This window comes from Pristiophorus japonicus, chromosome 13 (assembly GCF_044704955.1).
Source record: "Pristiophorus japonicus isolate sPriJap1 chromosome 13, sPriJap1.hap1, whole genome shotgun sequence".
Taxonomy (NCBI): domain Eukaryota; kingdom Metazoa; phylum Chordata; class Chondrichthyes; family Pristiophoridae; genus Pristiophorus; species Pristiophorus japonicus.
In genome coordinates, this window is record NC_091989.1 from 98156691 (window position 1) to 98176775 (window position 20085).

The 20085-nt window shown below is 45.0% G+C and overlaps 1 protein-coding gene across 1 annotated transcript; it reads left to right on the forward strand.

Annotated features, from left to right (window-relative positions):
• Nucleotides 1-228: 228 nt before the first annotated feature.
• Nucleotides 229-15398, forward strand: gstr (glutathione S-transferase rho). Its single transcript, XM_070897781.1, has 6 exons — nucleotides 229-464; nucleotides 679-744; nucleotides 980-1085; nucleotides 11088-11206; nucleotides 12866-12954; nucleotides 15066-15398. The coding sequence occupies exons 1-6, from the start codon at nucleotides 297-299 to the stop codon at nucleotides 15196-15198; spliced, it is 681 nt and encodes a 226-aa protein (XP_070753882.1). The 5' UTR covers nucleotides 229-296; the 3' UTR covers nucleotides 15199-15398.
• Nucleotides 15399-20085: the final 4687 nt, after the last annotated feature.

The following is a 20085-nucleotide window of genomic DNA, read 5'->3' on the forward strand; positions in this document are numbered from 1 at the left end:
GCCCCTATATTCTATGTTTCAACCAGCATCATTTTTTTTTAAAAACCACATTATCTGGTCATGGAGGTTATAGCTGTTTGTGGTTCCACAGTGAGCATTTTGAGGTTTTAATGGGATTTTAAAAAAAAGTGATTGTTTTAAAAAGGAAAAGTATGCATGGGTAGCTGCCTTTAGATGGTGCTGCACTGGGAGTTGTGTGGGTGAAGTGCTGGGCTGGGTTGCTGCTATAAAGAGGTGTGGGGACAGAATCCCAGAGGCTGAATGAGCAGCAGCAACAGTGAGCAGACAGAGAGACCATGGCGGAGAGCATGTTCCTGTACTGGGGCTCCGGTTCCCCACCTTGCTGGAGGATCATGATCGCCCTGGAAGAGAAGAAAATGCAGGGCTATCAGCACAAGATGTTATCTTTCGAGAAGATGGAGCACAAGTCGGAGGAAGTTCTGGCAATAAATCCCAGGGGCCAGGTGACGGCAGATCATTTGATAATTCCCACCCCCCCCCCCCCATCCTTTTGAGAAACCTGAATGTTTGTGCACATCTCTCAAGAACAGAGCCGCTAGTTTGTAAATTATAACCAAATCTGCGTGTGTCGCTTCGAGAAATAAAAATTTGATTTGTGAATTTTGGCTTAAATCTTTTTTTTTTGTTTAACTATTTATTTACAAATTGTGGTTGCAGTTGCCCAGTTTCCGCCACGGGGACCTTGTTCTGAACGAATCTTTCGGAGTCTGTCTGTATTTGGAGGTAAGTGTTTTAAAAACAAATATAAAGGATGGACTTCATCTGAAACTCGAGCCTCTTTTTTTAATGTTGTTTATTGTTTTGCTGGGGCAGCTTCCCCTCCACTCTGCAGGGCAGCCGGACCCCAGTTATACCACTGGCTGCGGGTTGGCTGTTACTGCGCTACTCGCGGTGTTGGCGCTTGTCCCCAGGTTTGAGCTGCACGCCTCCCTCCCTCTCTATCTCTTGTCTCACACAGAACCAGTTCAAATCCCAAGGCACCCAGCTGATTCCGGACCCTGGAGATGAACAGGCTCTTGTTTTCCAGAGGATGTACGAGGTTCTCTCTCTGCAGGAAAAACTGGGTAAGTCCCTCCCGAGCTCCTCCCCATGCAGCTGTTGCCATGCTTTTTTTGTTTTTTTCCCCTCTCGACCTGCATTCCAGAGATACTGACCGTGCATAATTGGAGCGTACATCATTGATTTAATCTCTTGAAGACTGCCCCTTGTGTAAAGTGTCTTTGCCTTTCTTCCCTCTCCTGGGGCGAGAGAAGGAGGAGGGGAAGATCTTTCACAACCTCCAGACATGCTTCACAGCCAATGAAATATTGCAAGGACAGTGAGATAATGACCAGATAATGTTTGTGGGGTGGGGTGGAAATAAGGCAGTATTTATCAATTGTAAAATAAAAACAGAAATTGCTTGACACACTCATCAGGCCAGGCAGCATTTGTGCAGAGAAAAACACCGCTAACGTTTCAGGTTGATTCTGCTCAAAGGTCATTAACCTGAAAGGGTAACACTGTTTCTCTCTCCACAGCTGCTGCTGAGTGCTTCTGGCATTTTCTCTGATTTACAGCATCTGCAATATGTTTTTTTTTGTTTTGAGTATTTTTCAATTCTTAAGTTCTACAATAGTCACCCTAGACACCTTGATAAACCCTCTGAGTATAGAAAGTTCAGGGGTGAAATTAAAAAGGAAATTTGGAAAGCAAAGAGAGGGCATTAAAAAAATATTGGCAAGTAAAATCAAGGAAAACCCAAAGATGTTTTATAAATACATTTAAGAGCAAGAGGATAAGTGAAGAAAGAGTAGAGCTTATTAGAGACCATAAAGTTAACCTGTGTGTGGAAGCGGAAGACGTGGGTATGGTTCTTAATGAATACTTTGTGTCTGTTTTTACAAAAGAGAGGGACGATGCAGACATTGCAATCTGGGAGAAGGACAGTGAAATATTTGAAATAAACATAGTGAGAGAGGAAGTATTAAGGGGTTTAGCATCTTTGAAAGTGGATAAATCCCCAGGCCTAGATGAAATGTAGCCTAGGCTGTTAAGAGAAGCAAGAGAGGAAATAGCAGAGGATCCGACCCATCATTTTCTAATCTTCTCTGGCTACAGGTGTGGTGCCAGAGGACTGCTAATGTTGTACTGTTGTTTAAAAAGGGATAGACCAAGTAATTACAGGCCAGTCAGCTTAACTCGGTGGTGGGAAAAATTAATGGAAAAAATTCTAAGGGACAGGATAAATCTTCATTTAGAAAGACCTGGATTAATCAAGGACGGTCAGCATGGATTTGTTAAGGGAAGGTTGTGTCTGACTAACTTGATTGAATTTTTTGAGGAGGTAACAAGGAGGGTCGATGAGGGTAGTGTGTTTGATGCAGTGTATCTGGATTTTAGCCAGGCTTTTGATAAAGTCCTACATGGCAGACTGGTCACGAAAGTAAAAGCCCATGGGATCCAGTGCAAAGTGGCAAGTTGGATCTAAAATTGGCTGAGGCAGGAAGCGAAAGGTAATGGGTGTTTTTGTGACTGGAAGGCTGTTTCCAGTGGGGTTCTGCAAGGCTCAATGCTAGGTCCCTTGCTTTTTGTAGTATATATCAATGATTAAGAGTTGAATATGGGGGTATGATTAAGAAGCTTGCAGATAATACAAAAATTGGCTGTATGTTTGATAATTAAGAAGAAAGCTGTAGACTGCAGGAAGATATCAATGGCCAGGTCAGGTGGGCAGAGCAGTGGCATTTGGAATTCAATCTGGAGAAGTGTGAGGTAATGCATTTGGGGAGGGCTAAAAAGGCAAGGGAATACACAGTAAATGGTAGGACACTGACCAGTGGAGAGGAACAAAAGGACCTTGGAGTGCATGTCCACAGATCCCTGAAGGTAGCAGGCCAGGCAGATAAGGTGGTTAAGAAGGCATATGGGACACATTCCTTTATTAGCTGAGGCATAGACTACAAGAGCAGGGAGGTTATGCTTGAGCTGTACAAAACACTAGTTAGGCCATAGCTAGAGTATTGCATGCAGTTCTGGTCACCAAATTACAGGAAAGATGTGATTGCATTGGAGAGGGTATAGAGGGTGTTGCCTGAAGAAGATTGGATAGGTTGGGGATGTTTTCTTTGGAACAGAGGAGGCTGAGGGGAGACCTAACTGAGGTACATAAAATTATGAGGGACGTGGATAGGAAGGACCGATTTTCCCTTAGAGGGGTCAATACCCAGGGGGCATAGGTTTAAAAAAAAGAAAGACTTGGATTTATATCGTGCCTTTCACAACTACCGGACGTCTCGAAGGGCTTTACAGCCAAAGAAGTACTTTTGGAGTGCAGTCATTGGTGTAATGTAGGAAATGTGGCAGCCAATTTGTGCCCAAGCAAGCTCTCTCAAACAGCAATGTGATAATGAGCAGATAATCTTTTTTTTTTTAATGTTGATTTGAGGGATAAATAATGGCCAGGACACCGGGGATAACTCCGCTGGCAATTAGTGGAGGTTTAGAGGGGATTTGTGGAGAAATGTTTTCACCCAGAGGGTGGTGGCAGTCTGGAACTCACTGTCTGAAAGGGTGGTAGAGGCAGAAACCCTTGTAGAATTTAAAAAGAACTTGGATATGTACTTGAAGTGCCGCAACCTACAGGGCTACGGACCAAGAGTTGGAAGGTGGGATTAGGCTGGATAGCTCTTGTCGGTCGGAACGGACACGATGAGCTAAATAGCCTCCTTCTGTGCTGTAAATGTCTGATATCTGTGGCTCCAGTACTTGGGGAGATACAGGGGGTGGAATTCATGATTGCCCTGTTTGGGGGCGGTAACAGTTGGGACACGCAAAACTTAGCGCTAGGTGCTAAAGTTACATCCCTCAAAAAATTCGGCATGGGGCCCCCGGAGGGAAGTGGAGCTCTATCGGGTCGGGCTGAACGATCGCGGCCAGAGCCTCGTGAAGGAAATGGAGCAGAACCGCGAACAATGAGGCAAGTTTTTTTTTTAAATTCCATCGGCCACCTCGCCTTTAATTGTCACCCCGGTAGTGACCGATCCGATCTGCGCCTCCTGCAGCTGCCTCAGTCTTTGCTTGGCGCTGCTGCAGGGGGCAAAACTCAAGGGCAGGGTGCAGGAGATCGGGGCACAAAGCCATAGCGCCGCAGCTGAACCCCCGTCCAATATGGCCAGTGCCGCGCCTCGACGGTAATTCATTTGCATCTCGCTTTACCTTCAGTAATGTTACATCCATTTATCTGCTCATAAGGGGCAACTTTATCACTGCTTTTATATTGTATGAAATGAAAATTGGCAATATAGCTGAGGAGACAAATAGTCTGGCACTCCTACAATCCGATACCCCTATAGTCTTCACACTAGTTTGAATTTGAGATGACTGCAACAAAAGTGGAAGAGAAATTCCTCCCAATCCAGTCATTCCAAAAACCTGATTTTGCACTTGTCATCTAATCAGTTGCTTGTAGTACAAGTTGAATAACTTGTTTGTCTCTCTCTGATTCCTACTCAAAAGATTTCTTTAAAAGCCATGGTTTAGTTCTGATTTCCCTTGGTAACAGTTTCAAATCCTATTTATCACTCTTTATCCCTGCCAAGCACATCAATGACATGCTCTTGCTTGTGGTTAAAGAGTTGGGAGGGGTGAGACAATTGTAGGATTAGAAGGAAGTAGGTCATAAACCATGCCAAAGGGGTGGAGGGGGAGATGAAGAAAGTGGGACCAATTTCTTTCCTCGTTGTGCCTATGAGTGACCAACATTATACTCAATATTTCAACTATGACATAGAATCTTACAGCATAGAAGGAGGCCATTCAGCCTGTCGTGCCTGTGCCAGCTCTTTGAAAGACCTGTCCAATTTAGTTCTACACCCCAGCTTTTTCCCTATAACCCAGCAAATTCATCCTCTTCAAGTACGTCTTCAATTGCCTTTTGAAAGTTCCTACAGAACCTGCTTCCACCACCCTTTCAGGCAGTGCGTTCCAGATCATAACAACCCTCTGAGAAATTTCTCCTCGTTTCTCCGCGAGTTCTTTTTAGCCAATTATTTTAAATCTGTCTTCTGGTTACTGACACACTTGCCAGAGGAAACTGTTTCTCCCTACTTGCTCTCTTAAAACCCCTTATCATTATGAATACCTCTACTGGGTCTCCCCTTAACCTTTTGTGCTCTAAGGAGAACAATCCCAGCTTCTCCAATTTCTCATAACTTCAGTTCCTCATCCTGGTAAACCTCCTTCCTAAAGTGTGACACCCAGAATTGTACACAATACTCCAGCTAAGGCTTAACCAATGATTTGTAAGGTTTAGCATGACTGACTTGTTTTTGTAGTCAATGCCACTATTTACAAAGAGAAGTGTCCCTCGCACGCACTTAACTGCCTTATCAACTTGCCCTGCCACCTTCAAAGATTGGTGAATAGGCATCACGGGTCCCTCTGTTGTTGTACCTCCCTCAAAATAGTACCATTTAGATTATACTGCCTCTCCATGTTTTTCCCAAGTTCATCACTTCACATTTATCCTCACTAAATTGTATCTGCCATGTGTCTGCCCATTTCACCAGTCTGTCTATGTCCTCCTGAAACCTGCTACTACCCTCCACCATTTACTACATTGCAAAGCTTTATGTCATCTGAAGACTTTGAAATTGTATTTGCTATACCCAAGTCCAGGTCATTTATATATAACAAGAAAAGCAATGGTCTGGTTACTGACCCCTGGTGAACCCTCTTGCACACTTCCCTCTGTTCACTGCTACGCCCTGCTTCCTATCCCTTAGCCAATTGCATACCCAAGTTACCACCATCTCCTATTTTCTGACGCCCATATACACCCCTCTTGCTCGACCTTTATCAATCCTGTGTTACTTCACCAAATAACTCAATCGGGTTAGTGGACACAATTTGCCTTCAACAAATCCGTCTCCAGTAATCTGAAGATTGGATTTTTGCCTTCCAGTCAAATAATTGGACTTGTTAACTTCATGACTGCATACTTTCAACAGGAAGTAATACTTGTTCTTTGCTTATTGATATCCTTTCATTTATAATACTTGTTTAAATAACTATTCATGGGGTGGAGGTGTGTATTGTAATGAGCTTCTTGCTTTTTTTCCATTCATTTCCCTTTTAAGTGGATTGAAATTGGTAATCAGTTTGTGTCTGAATGTTAATGATTGCGTAGCCCCGGAATGCTGGAGAGAAATCTGCTCCCCATATTTTTAGATGCATTCAAGTTCAATCTGCCATTGCTTGCCCTGTCATTCAGCTGGTCTGCCTCCCAATGACTGGTGGTAACATTTTGTGGAATATTGTTCTCTCGCATCAACTTCAGCTTTCCTTGAGTAACTAGTAGTATGCCATGACTTGTAATTGCTGCTCCCTGTTTATCCCTATAAAAATTTTTTTTTTTTTATCCCATTGGGAGGGAGAAGATGCTGTAGTCATGTTTCTACAGGTCCAGTACAATGGCCATAGAAGTATCCAAAATGTCTCCTATAACTGATGCAGAATTAACAACAACAACTTGTATTTATATAGCACCTTTTTTAACGTAGTAAAACATCCCAAGACGCTTCACAGGAGTGTTATAAGACAAAATAAATAAATTTGACAGAACCAAATTACGACAGATGATCAAAAGCTAGGTTTTAAGGAACGTCTCAAAGGAGGAAGGAGAGGTTAAGGAGGCAGTTCCAGAGGTTGGGGCCTAGGCAGCTAAAGGCACGGCCACCAGGATTGAGCGATTATAATCAGGGATGCGCAAGAGGGCAGAATTTGAGGAGCACAGACATCTCGGGCGGGCAGGGGTGGTGTTGAGGTGAGGCTGAAGGAGGTTAGTGTTTGGGAGGGGTGAGGCCATGGAGGGATTTGTAAAGCAGGATGAGAATTTTGAAATTGAGGCGTTACATATCCGGGAGCCAATGCAGATCAGGTAGCACAGGGGTGATGGGTGAGTGGGATTTAGTGTGAGTTAGGACACGGGCTGCCAAGTTTTGGATGTCCTCAAGTTCACGTAGGGTAGAACGTGGGAGGCCAGCCAGGAGTGCGTTGGAGTAGTCCAGTCTAGAGGTAACAAAGGCATGGATGAGGATTTCAGCAGCAGATGAGCTGAGGCAGGAGCCTTGGCTTTAAGTAAAGGGTAAGTCTTCCCACCCGCAGCCAGGGATACTCTTGTGCTGCTTATTTTGGCATGACAGGAAGTATGATGAAGTTCTTGTCTCCCTTAATGGCCTTGAGCAAGCTCATTGAATTAGGTCTTGAAATGAACTATAACCCTGTGAATATCCTCGAGGGTTCTCTCGATCGACTGGCATAACTTTGGTACAAACGATGTTTGTGCTGCGTGAGTGAGGCTTTCATCAGAAAGTTATGGCAGTCGCCAGGAGAGACCCCAAAAGTACGGACCCTCACTTGGTGACTGCTAGTATCTTTCTCCTGTTTACCTGTCCTAAACCTCTTGCATTTAATCTTGCACCGATGTCCCCTCATTCTAGACCCCAAACCACTGGGTCCTGTCCCTTCATAATTTTAAATACATCTGTAATCTCCTCCTGAACGGTTCTAATTTCTCATATCTTTCTTCATATTGCCTCTTGGTGAATCTATTGCCTCAAAATCCTTCCTTTCGTGCAGAGCCCAAAACTGTGCGCACAACTCAAGTGTGTTACTCATATTTTGCATAGATTCACGATTTAAATATCTACGTTTGTGTTCTGTACCTCTTGCCATAAAATCTAGTATTGCATTAACTTTTTTCAAGGCCATATTCACTATATAAGAACATAAAAACATAAGAATTGGGAAAAGGAGTAGGCCATACTGCCCCTCGAGCCTGCTCCACCATTCATTAAGATCATGGTTAATCATCGACCTCCACTCCACTTTCCTGCCCGATCGCCATATCTCTTGATTAGTCTGCAGTCCAAAAATGTATCCATCTCCGCCTTGAATATATTCAATGACTGAGCATCCACAGCACTTTGAGGCAGAGATTTCCGAAGATGTACAACCCTTTGAGTGAAGAAATTCCTCCTTATCGCAATCTTTAAAAACCGGCCCATTATCCTGAGACTCTGCCCCCTAATTTTATTTATACATTTACAGGATGTAGGCATCGCTAGCAAGACCGACATTTATTGCCCATCCCTAATTGTCCTTGAGAAGGTGGTGGTGAGCTGCCTTCTTCAACCGCTGTAGTCCGTGTGGTGAAGTCACTCCGAGTACTGACTGTCACAGCAGTTTGTTACAACTGAGGGGTTTGCTGGGCCATTTCAGAGGGCAGTTAAGAGTCAACCGCATTGCTGTGGGTCTGGAGTCACACATAGGCCAGACCAGGTAAGGGCGGCAGATTTCCTTCCCTAAAGGACATTGGTGAACCAGTTGGGTTTTTATGACAATCTGCTAGTTTCATGGTCACCATTACTGATACTGGCTTTTTAATTCCAAATTTTAATTTTAATTAACTGAATTTAAATTGCCCAGCTGTCATGACGGGATTTGAAATCACGTCTTCGGATTATTACTTCAGGCTTCTGGATTACAAGTTCAGTAACATAACTACTATGCTACCGTACCTGTGATTCTCCAGCCAGGGCAAACAATCTCTCAGCATTTATCCTGTCAAACCCCCATAGAATCTGGTGTTTCAATGAGGTGCCCTCTATTCTTCTAAACACCAGAGAGTGTAGGCCCAATCTACTCAATCCCTCCTCATAGGACTACCCTTATTCCAGGAATCAATCCAGTGAACCTTTTTGTTGCACTGCCTCGAAGGCAAGTATATCCTTCCATAAATAAGGAGACCAAAACTGTGCACAGTACTCCAGGCGTAGTCTCACCAGAGCCAATTGTAGCAAGACTTCCTTACTCGTGTACTCCAACCCCCTTGCAATAAAGGCCAACATGCTATTTGCCTTCCGTATTGCTTGCTGTACCTGCATGTTAACTCTGTTTCTTGCACTAGGACCCCCAAATCCCTCTGTACACCAACATTTAATCGTTTCTCACCATTTGAAGAATATTCTGTTTTTTCTATTCTTCCTATCAAAGTAAATAATCTCATATTTCCCCACATTATACTCCATCTGCCACCTTGTTGCCCACTCACTTAACCTGTCCATACCCCTTTGCCGGCCCTTTGTGTCCTCCTCACAGCTTACCTTTTCACCTAGCTTTGAATCGTCAGCCAGCAAACTTGGTTACCTTGCACATGGTCCAGTCAAACACAATCTATCTTTCTTAAAACCATGTTGACTCTGCCTAATCTTATTATTTGATTTTCCAAGTACCCTGTTACCATTTCCTTAATTATGGATTCCAGCATTTTCCATATGACTGATGTCAGGCTAACTGGCATGTAGTTCCCTGGTTTCTCTCTTTCCCCCCCCCCCCCTTGAATAGCGGGGTTACATTGGCTACCTTCCAATCTGCGGGAACCGTTCTGATTCTAGGGAATTTTGGAAGATTACAACCAATGCACCCACTATCTTTGCAGTCACCTCTTTTTTAGAATCTGAGGATGTAGGCCGTCGGGTCCAGGGGGTAATTACTTTTAAGTTCCTCGCTCTCATTAGCCTCTTGGTTCCCCACTATTTTTGGTATACTTTAGGCGCTGCTTTTAATGTTTGTGACCCCAAACTCTCTCATTCTTTTGCCCTTTTACCCCTTTCAAAGTAATTATTTTAGCCAAAATGTACCACTTTGCACGTGCTGATATTCAATTACATCTGCCACTTTTTTGACCATTTCCACCATCTTCCCAAAATCTCCTTGCAGCTTCCAATGGTGATCAGAATTATTTACTATACCACTAATTTAGTGTCCAAACTTCAACAGCACTCCCACTAAGCTTATACACAAATTTTTGATGTACATTGAACAGAAGTGGTCTCTGAGTGGAGTCCTGTTGGACACTACAGCCACTGAGAAATTGCCCTTTCCTTCCTGCTAACCAGTTTTAATCCAGTTTGCCCTCAACTGCTTGATGTCGTGAACATTCACCGAACAAAAGACTTGAATGAGACGCTGCTGCAGGTCTGAGTTTTACTACTCTATAATCTATGGGGGCAATATTGCCCCTTTTTATAGCCCCGTTAGCACCTCTGACAGTTTTCACTGGGGGGAGGGAGGAGGGGGCGGCGGCCCACGGTTAGTGCCCCAGATTGCCGCGCAACCAGCGATAACGCTTCACCGTTCTGCGCAGACCCCTTTAACGGCCCCTGGGGGGGGGGAAATTGCCCCGTGGGCCGCGAAGCTGGTGGACATCCGCTGTCTGGATGGTGATTGAAGGGTAGGGCGCAAACACCCCAGGCCGCCATCCTTTTTTGTCAGCAGATTCTCTGGTCGGCTCGACCATGGCAGCCCTAGCATGCAGCGCAAGGCCACCGTTGGGCAGCCCGGCACCCAGTCTTGGGTGCTGGGCTGCTGGCCCAGTCTCACGCTGCCCTGGTGGCCATCAGGGGCCATGCAGAATGTGCAGTGGCTCTCCCCTTTAATCGAAGGGGAGGGGATTTGAAGTGCGTCAGCATGACGCAGAGCGTCCGTGTAGCGCTGAACCTTTCGCCCCAGTAGTGTCCTAGGACCCGCCCCCAAAGGAAGAGGTACGCCAGAGATGGCGCTCTGATTCCTTTTTTGAGGGGGCGGTAAGCCCAATTCAGCAGTGGGGGGCGGGGTCTTCCGCGCTGAGCGCTAAAAGTCCCGGCCCCGGAAGGTTACCGCCCCCAATCGGGACGAGGGGCAATTTCGCCCCCTCTATCTTTGAAGTTCTCGGTCTTCATTCTATTGACAAAAGGTCCTGCTGGAAACCTGAACATAAGAAATAGGAGTAGGCCGGTCAGCCCCTCGCGTCTGCTCCGCCATTCAATAAGTTCATGGCTGATCTTCGACCTCAACTCCACCTTCCATCTTTCAGATTCTGATTGGGCATTTCAAGCATTTTCTGACTTTATTTTAATAAAAATAATATTCCTGGCATTGCTTTTCTCTTGTATTGCCGAAATTGGTGGATACTTTTTTTGTACCATTTGAATGTGGATGCAGATCTATCTACCCCATGCCAATATATTCTGATCTGTTCGCAGGGTCTGTGATCTATTACACCTGGAGACTTCCCCAAAACGAGCGCCACGACTCTGCTGTGGAGAGGAACAAAAAGGAACTGAATACAGAGCTGATGCTGTGGGAGGGATACCTTGAAAAGGTAAAGAGGGATCAGTTTGTGCTCTTGGGCATTTATGGCGAAGCTGTTGAGAGGGAAGCAAACCTCTCTGGTCAACGGGAGCACTATCTGGTGTTGCTGCGTGTTTTTTGTGAATACCTGGATTTTTCCTAATGCGGAACGCCAATTTTAAATTTGCCTTGATTTGGCCGTCTCTGCTCATGTGCATCATGTTCATCTACCTTGAGTTTACAGCCCAAGTACCTTGCATTTGTGCAGCTTTAAGCTGCACTTATCGTGGTTGTGATGGTGTATACTCTCAATTGTAGCCCTTGTGTATGGATGCGCTGATATCTTGCTGCAAAATGGCCACTGTGTGTATATATTCCACTATTGCCATACCTTTTTTTGTTGCTTTCATATGATGGAGAGCATTGAGGGGGGGAACCAGATGAGGTTGATCCATCTCTAGTTCTGAGCCTGTTCTAATTGTCTGTTTCATCTTTACTGGCCACCACAGGCAAATGTGACCTTTTTCAGAAACTGTTCCCAAAGATTTATTCTGTAATGTAATGCTCTCAGGTTTTAGTTTTCCCTGAATGAGGTGTTGGGGCTATTTTGGAAGACCAGGCTATCTAGGTTTAACTTTGTTCACTGCTTTCAAGCATTTGGCTGCAGGTTGGCCAGAGGGGCTGGATGACCATTGACGCCCAGTGCTGGCTGCCTCCATTTTGATGGTAACCAAATCTGTCTCATCTCATTGTCCGTTGTTACTACGTCAGATTTCAATGGTCTTTCAATCTTGGTGTGAAATTTAGAAACATAGAAAATAGGTGCAGGATTAGGCCATTCGGCCCTTTGAGCCTGTACCGCCATTCAATAAGACCATGGCTGATCATTCACCTCAGTACCCCATTCCTGCTTTCTCTCCATACCCCTTGATTCCTTTAGCCGTAAGGGCCATATCTAACTGGCATCAACAACTCTCTGCGGTAGAGAATTCCACAGCTTAACAACTCTGAGTGAATAAGTTTCTCCTCATCTCGATCCTAAATGGCTTACCCCTTATCCTTAGACTGTGACCCCTGGTTCTGGACTTCCTCAACATGGAAACATTCTTCCTGCATCTAACCTGTTTTGTATCCTCTTGAAACTTTTTTTGTTGGGGGGGGGGGGTGGGAAAGGTAACACCCAATAACCCTGTTCTAGATTTACCATGTGAATTATTACTAATACGTCCTTACTATACAGTATAAATGCACACGAGGCCCATGCTTGAGAGAAGGTCAGTCTGTGACCTGTCCTTTATTTCATAGCAATCAAGTGCAGGAAGTGGGTGGAGCTTCCCCTTTTATATCTGAAGGTCCAGGTTAGGAGTGTCTCCCACAAGTTCACCATCTAGTGGCCATTGTTCTCAGTGTACAACTTAGGTCAGTTTATACATGGGTTACAATGCTGGTTGAATACATGACAATTACTGATGGGTGAAATGAGGTGAGGAGTTGGTTTTATCCTCACCATTTTAGAATACTTTCCTGGCTGTATCTTTGATCTATTGGTACCAATATACTAAGTCTATTGGCAACACTGATTTTAAAGAGCAGCAAAGTGATCCCAATTACTAGGTACAGAAACTATTGAAGTGGTCTATGGAATTTGAGCACTGATTCCCTGCCTAGTAAAGTGTTGGTTGTGTTCCAGATGGGTCCGGATGGGTATATTGCTGGGAAGAACTTCACGATGGCAGATGTAATGCTGCTCCCACAAGTGGCCTACGCTGTTCGCTTTGGGTGAGTCGATGCCACTAATCTGCAGGCTTCAATTGAATGCCAGTTGCCTGCATTTCTTCTGCTACTCTGGTTAAACATGAAACATTGATACAAGGTCCATCTCCGGGTACTTTATTTAATTTCTTTTAACCAACCTCGTGTCAGTATTAAACTTGAGTAAAAATTAGTTCAGTATAAAGTTTGATTCCAGAAAAAAAATACTACATGGTCAAATTAAAGTGTTTAGTTTTGAGGAGAATTGAATTCCCTTCCCCCCCCCCCCTCATTATTTGCTCTGCACAATAGTATTGGCGTACTTAAGACCAAAAGTATTAATCAATTCAATCTTTGAGCTGAGCAGCCCTCAACTTGATTTTTAAAAAGTACATTGGCGACAATAGCATTACTAATGTGTCACTTACTGCAGTGACACCCTTCGAGACAATCCTGAGAATTACATTTCTCCCATCCTCTCCACATTGTGTGTGCTTTTGACCTGAGGAACGATCGACATCCCCCCTTCATCACCTGATGCTCAACTGTTTGCATTGAAGACTTTACTTGATTCTTTCTTCGCAATGGTGTATGGGATTGCTTAGCACTAACAGTAATATCAATCTTGCCAATGATCTGCAACAAAGACCTTCAAGGATTGCATTTGGAAGGCCTAGTTTGTGTTGAGCCTATTCTCTGGGTTAAAGACGTAACCATGGGTTTCTAACATTTACTGAGGAAAATGAGGATTTTGGAGAGCTGATGTTCAGAACCAGCTTTGGAGCGAGTTCAGCGAAGAATTATCTGTACTAACTTCTGATGTGAGTTGACTTTGTTGGACTGCCTGCTTCAAAAATTTCTGATTGCTGCTGTCTGAATAAAATGCATATTGGAAGTAATTTGTTAGAATCAAAATGTACACTTGAAATGATTCAGTTGGCACCACTGCAAAGATTGAAGTACAGGTACGACGTCCAAATTCCAGATACCGGACCGATCTGTGGCGGGGTACTCCCTAACCAGAAAATGTTCAGAAATCTGAACTCCCCTGCCTCGGTCCTCCAGCCACCTGACCACTGGCCTCTGGCTGACCTTCCCCGACGACCTCCGATCTCGGCCTGACCGCCCTCTGACCTCCGACAGCCCCCCCCCCCCGCCTCCCCTGTCCTTTGCTCAGGCAAAAAACGTTCCAAAATCCAGAAATAACCTGAATCTGGAGCGGCCTCGGTCCCGAGGTTTCCGGATTTCGGACGTCGCAATGTAGCAATATTTCTGCCATTGGATGTATTTAAAAATGCAATTTGAGATCTGCTGAAGGCTTGGGTGAGTATATGTATTGAAGTACTAAGCCATTCAGACCATGATGGCCCCAGTCTGTAATTAGTTAGCTGATTTTGGTTTGGAGGGGATGTGGATGTAGGAAGTGGGGAAATCTTTTTTTTTTCTATCTTTGATTGATATCCTGTGCTTCTCGCTGGAAGGTTTGTGTGGAGGCCAGGTAGAGGACTAGGTCAGAGTTGGCTGCAACGCCCCAGTTACCATTTCTTGACTTGATTGACTACAGCAATATGATGCTGCCTTTGGAGAAGAGAAAGGCACGTATATTTGAGTTGTCACATTTTTAAGACGTGTATTGGTCCATATGGAGGATCACTTGTGCTGTAGTTGATCTCTGCTCACCACTTCAACGCAACAGTGCAATGGTTAAATTCCTCAGCATCTGAATTTTCAGTAAACTGGTGTAACTGAGGCAGAGACTATTTTAAAAACATGTTCCAGTTTCCCTGCTGGCATAAAAACAGAAAATGCTGGGAGTCTCAGCATCATCTGGGTCAGGCAGCATCTGTGGAAAGTGTTAACGTTTCAGGCCGATGACTCTTCGTCAGTATTGGAAACGTTAACTCTGTTTCTCTCCAAACTTCCCCTCCTGTCATTGGGAAGGCTTTCAGCAAAGTTTATTGGAGCAGTGAAGTGATTAAAAAAAAAAAAACAAGTTGTGGTCTTTCCCACCCTACAGAAGCTAGTTCCAAGGCGGTACAGGTACATGTGTTCTCGAGTGGTGGATGTGTAGAGAAAGAGGTTTTGTACAAAGTGCTGCCCTGATTTAAAACCTTTTTCCTCCTCTTATAATTTTGTAGATTGCCAACAGATAAATATCCCAAGCTGATGGAGTACTACACCAGAGTGAAAGAGCGACCGAGCATCCAGGCTTCGTGGCCTCCCCATTGGAAGGAGAGCCCTCCAACCATGGACACGTTGAAAGATATCTGAGCTCCACACAGGAATTTGTTTTCTTAATTCTACACTTTGTTCATATAAAGTAACGGACACCATATAAGCTACTGTTGGCCTTGACACTAACAAAATATCTAGGGAAATGTAAGTCCTGCACACAGACTAGTTTCAGTCTGGCACAGTGCAGTTTGTTTTTGTTGTTGCATTAAACCTTATTAAACTGTTCTGGTAACACATGCACCTCGTCTTATCCAGTACATTCATCTCTGTCTATACCAATTTAATGGTAATTTGGCCGAGTTTAATACTGGAATGTTTAATACTTGAATGAATAACCTATTTTTTAATATTTGTTCTTGGAATGTGGACATCACTGGCACGGCCAGCATTTTATTGCCATTTAGTTGCTCTTGGGGGGGGGGCGGGGCATGTTGAACTGGTGCAGTCTGTGTGGGGAAGGTACTCCCACTGTGCTGGTGAGTAGGCGTTTCTAGGGCTTTTGAAACAGCGAGTATATGTCTAGGTCAGGATGGTGTGTGACCTCGAAGGAAACCTGGAGGTGGTGGTGTTCCCATGCAGCTGCTGCCCTTGTCCTTCTACAGTCGTGGGTTTGGGAGGATTGGGTGGATGCATTTTGGTAACTAGAAGTTATGGCTGGAGATCACCAGAATTCGTGGGCAAATTGTACTATCTCCCAGTCCTGGTCCAGTTACTGATCAAGAGGCTTCAATCTCGGTTGAGAGGAATGGATTCCAACTAGTGATGAGGTTGCACTTGCATTTACAAATTGCTTTGTGTCCTGTTTGAACCCAAAGTGCTGACCTGCAAAAACCATTCATTACTAGTACTTAACAGAATGAATGAGGAAAGGCTGCTGGCTATGCATTTATTCCATTCTTTCAGTGTTCAAAGTGCATTTCAATCCACGTGCGGTAAGAATTGAACCTGCCTCATATGGTACTATACCACATTAGCCAAGTGTGCACAGCACACACTGCCTGTTACTTGTTTTAATCGCAACCATTGCTCTTCAGATATCTCCACTAGGTTTATTACCCTGCTGTTGCATTGCTGAAAAAATACTTTTGCAAACTCTGCCTTTCTGGCTTCTCCATTTGGTTGTTTGGGGAGGAGGGAGAAGTCTGCAATGCAACTGTTACAAAGGAGCTAATCTTTTTGTATGCTTGTGACCGACCTGTCCCAATGTCAGCATTTAGGTACTGGTATGATATCTGTTTGTGTAAACTGAGCAACTATCTGAGTATGGATTCCACGTTCCTTTAACTCTTTCCTCTTGTGCATCTTTTTTTTTAACAACCACTCCCCCACCCCCACTGCAAACTTCCTTCAGCCCACCATTGAAGCCCGTGCCTTGAGCTGCCCAAGCCCTAAGCTCTGAAATTCCCTCCCTCAGCCCCTCTACCTCTTCCTTTAAGACCCCCCCCACTTAAAACCTACCTCTTTGATGAAGCAATGTCAGCTGTGGCTCAGTGGGTAGCACACTTGCCCCTTGAGGCAGAAGGTTGTGGGTTCAAGTCTCACTCCAGGGGCTTGAGCACAAATTCTAAGCTGACACTGCAGTGCAGTGCTGAGGGAGCGCTGTAGTGTCAGAGGTGCTGTCTTTCAGATGAGATGTTAAACTGAGGCCCTGTCTGCCCTCTCGGGTGGATGTAAAAGATCCCATGGCACTATTTTCAAAAACGAGCAGGGGCGTTACACCAGTGTCCTGGCCAATATTTATCCCTCAATCAACAACAAAAACAGATTATCTGGTCATTATCACATTGCTGTTTGTGGGAGCTTGCTGTGTGCAAATTGATTGCTGCGTTTCCTACATTACAACAGTGACTACACTTCAAAAGTACTTCATTAGCTGTAAAGCGATGTGAGATATCCGGTGGTCGTAAAAGGCACCATATAAATGCAAGTCTTTTCTTTTGACCGCCTGTCCTAATATCTCCTTTGGCTCGGTGTCAATTTTTGTTTTGTTTACTACACTAAAGGTGCTATATAAATGCAAGTTGCTCTATAAGTATACACTTGTATGCCATACTATGTTGGGCCATTTTTGTTTTGAAAACAAAAGCTGCCAGCTGTAATAAAACTGAAGTTTGAACAGGGCATGGAGCTGGTGCTGATGCTGGACTATTCGATTTATCGTTTGAGCAGGGATTTGAACAACTGCTGCCTTAAGCAATGAAAACATCCCTTTCGTCAGCTCGATATTTTGTATGCAGCAGCTCCGAGTGGAGGAAGAGTTGCTGCAGGTTTGTACATTCAGTGAGTGAGAAACTTTGCCCAAACAATGAGGTCGACTGGCCTCTTTCTGGGTACTAAATCATCGAGCAAACACAAACTTGGTTTGAATGGATATGCTAGCCAAGATGCTATATTTAGCTGCAGTAAGTTATTAAAGTGGTTATTACAGGTAAGGCCATCTTTGACCACTTCTTCGTATCGCCCTCCCCTCAACCAGCAACCCCCCCCCCCCTCCCCCAAACCTTACTTCCTTCTGTGTCTGCTCTTGGAAAATAAACTCACAACTCTCTTACAGCTGCACTTATGAACTCTCAACTGTGCAGCCTTTGGCCCTCTATTCACCACAACATTTCTGCAGCCATTGATCTGCTCAATCACACCCTCACCACCACCTTTGATGCCCTAGTTCCTATTGAAATAATTACTTTTCTCTTACCCTGGCCATTCCCCCAGGTATGGACCTCATCTTCGCTCCCTTAAGTCCAAGGGACGCAGTCATGAACGGACAACTGTTCATTCACCGCCAGATCTGGCTGGACCCCCACACAGATCCGCGGCATAACTAAGAGCACCTATTTGCTCCTCCATAGCATGGCTCATCTCTGTCCATGCCTCAGCTCATCTGCTGCTGAAACTCTAATCCATGCCTTTGTTACCTCTGGACTTGACTATTCCAACACCCTCCTGTCTGGCTGCCTACGTAACCTTGGGGTCATCCAGTACTCATCTGCCCGTATTCTAACTCGCACCAAGTCCCGTTCACCCATCACCCCTGTGCTCACTGACCTACATTGGCTACCGGTTAAGCAACACCTCGAATTTAAAATTCTCATCCTGTTTTCAAATCCCTCCATTGCTTTGCCCCTCCACCCCTCCCCCCCCCCCCATCTCTGTAATCTCCTACAGCCGAAATATCTGTGCTCCTTTAATTCTGCCCTCTTGAGCATCCTTGATTGTAATCACTCAACAATCGGTGGCCATGCCTTCTGCCCTAAGTTCCAGAATTCCCTGCCTAAACACCCAACGCCTCTCCATCTCTTTCCTCCTTTAAGACCCTCCTTAAAACCTACCTCTTTGACCAAGCTTTTGGTCATCATCCTAATTTCTCCTTGTATGGCTCAGTGTCAATTTTTTTTGTGTGACTTGTAATACTCCTGTGAAGCACCTTGGGACATTTTATTATGTTAAAGGCACTACATAAATACAAGTTGTTGTTGTAATGGATGCCTATGGGTCAGGAGTTGTTCCATCTTTTACAGTGTTAAAGTAGCCCAACCCCACCATACCAGCATTGTGGGAGCCAGATTGAGGGGCTGGCTGGCTGCCGTATGGGAAGGTCTGTGCTGGTAGGCCTCAGCCGGGGAGAGATTGTAAAGACTGGGGTGAGAGCGAAGGCCTTGGGTGGGGGTGTAAAGAATAGGATCATTGGGAGGGAAGCTAGATTGCTTGGAGGGGTGGTGGGGAAGCGAGCAAGGGGAACACTCCTGCTGCTCCTGGCCTGCAAGCAGTGCTGGGAAGGGACCTAGCTGCTGGATCTGGCCGTTCTCCCCACAGCTGCCGGTTTCTTGAGCCCTGGAAACATGACCCGCTGGCCTTAAATATAAATAGCTGCTAAAATTTGAGGCATGGTGCCTCATTTAATATATTTAAATTATGGACCCGACTCCGGAGAGCAGGTTGGTTGCCGGCCCCAACAAAACTGCCTCCGTTAAACAGGCCCCAACCCGCCTATCTCTGGGTTTAACAATTTATGGAATTGAGGCTCCAGCGGATGAGCCAATAGCAGGTGGGTGGCTTCCCTGTGAACAGCCGGCCCGGGAAAGGGAAATCAGGAACTCCGTGAACTAAAGGACGTGCACCTGATATTAACAGCAAACTATTGACAACCAAATTTACAGGGTGAGGGTCGATATTGAGTGCAACTGGTTCTGGGCTTTTACTGTATCAGCCCTGAGACATTGAAAATAATCAGTGGTTCAACTTTTGCCCTCCTGTGCGCCTCTTGGCCTCCTCTGTACCTTGGCCTCCTGTGCGCCTCTTGGCCTCCTCTGTACCTTGGCCTCCTGTGCGCCTCTTGGCCTCCTCTGTACCTTGGCCTCCTGTGCGCCTCTTGGCCTCCTCTGTACCTTGGCCTCCTGTGCGCCTCTTGGCCTCCTCTGTACCTTGGCCTCCTGTGCGCCTCGGCCTCCTGTGTGTTTTGTCACTGGGATTTTTTTAATTGGAAGAAAATGTTGATTTGCGCATGCATGAAAAATATGGCGATTTGGAACACTTTATGAATCCTGAAGATGAGCTCTGTTAGCTATCTTGATTTCTCTTACTCCCAGTTTAAAACTTAAGAGTTTGTTTAGCCTGCTGAATGGTGACTTGCTCTTCTGCCGGTGAGCCTGTCGAATAACTGCACGTCCTTTTGCTGCGAGCGGCCTATCTGAGGCAACCAATTCTCGAGGAGGGGTCAAGGAAAGTTAGTTTGGAAATGTCTGTGGGAAAATTGCTTGTTGCAGACAATTGGAACGGAGACCAAGGAAAATGTTGTTCTTAGAACTTTATATACACAGCAATCATATTCCCGGGCTTAAGCCCAGGGCACACAGTTTCTGTACCTAAAGATTAATGTAAATAATTTAATGTTTTTATTTTAAAACTTGCTCATTTGAGATGTAG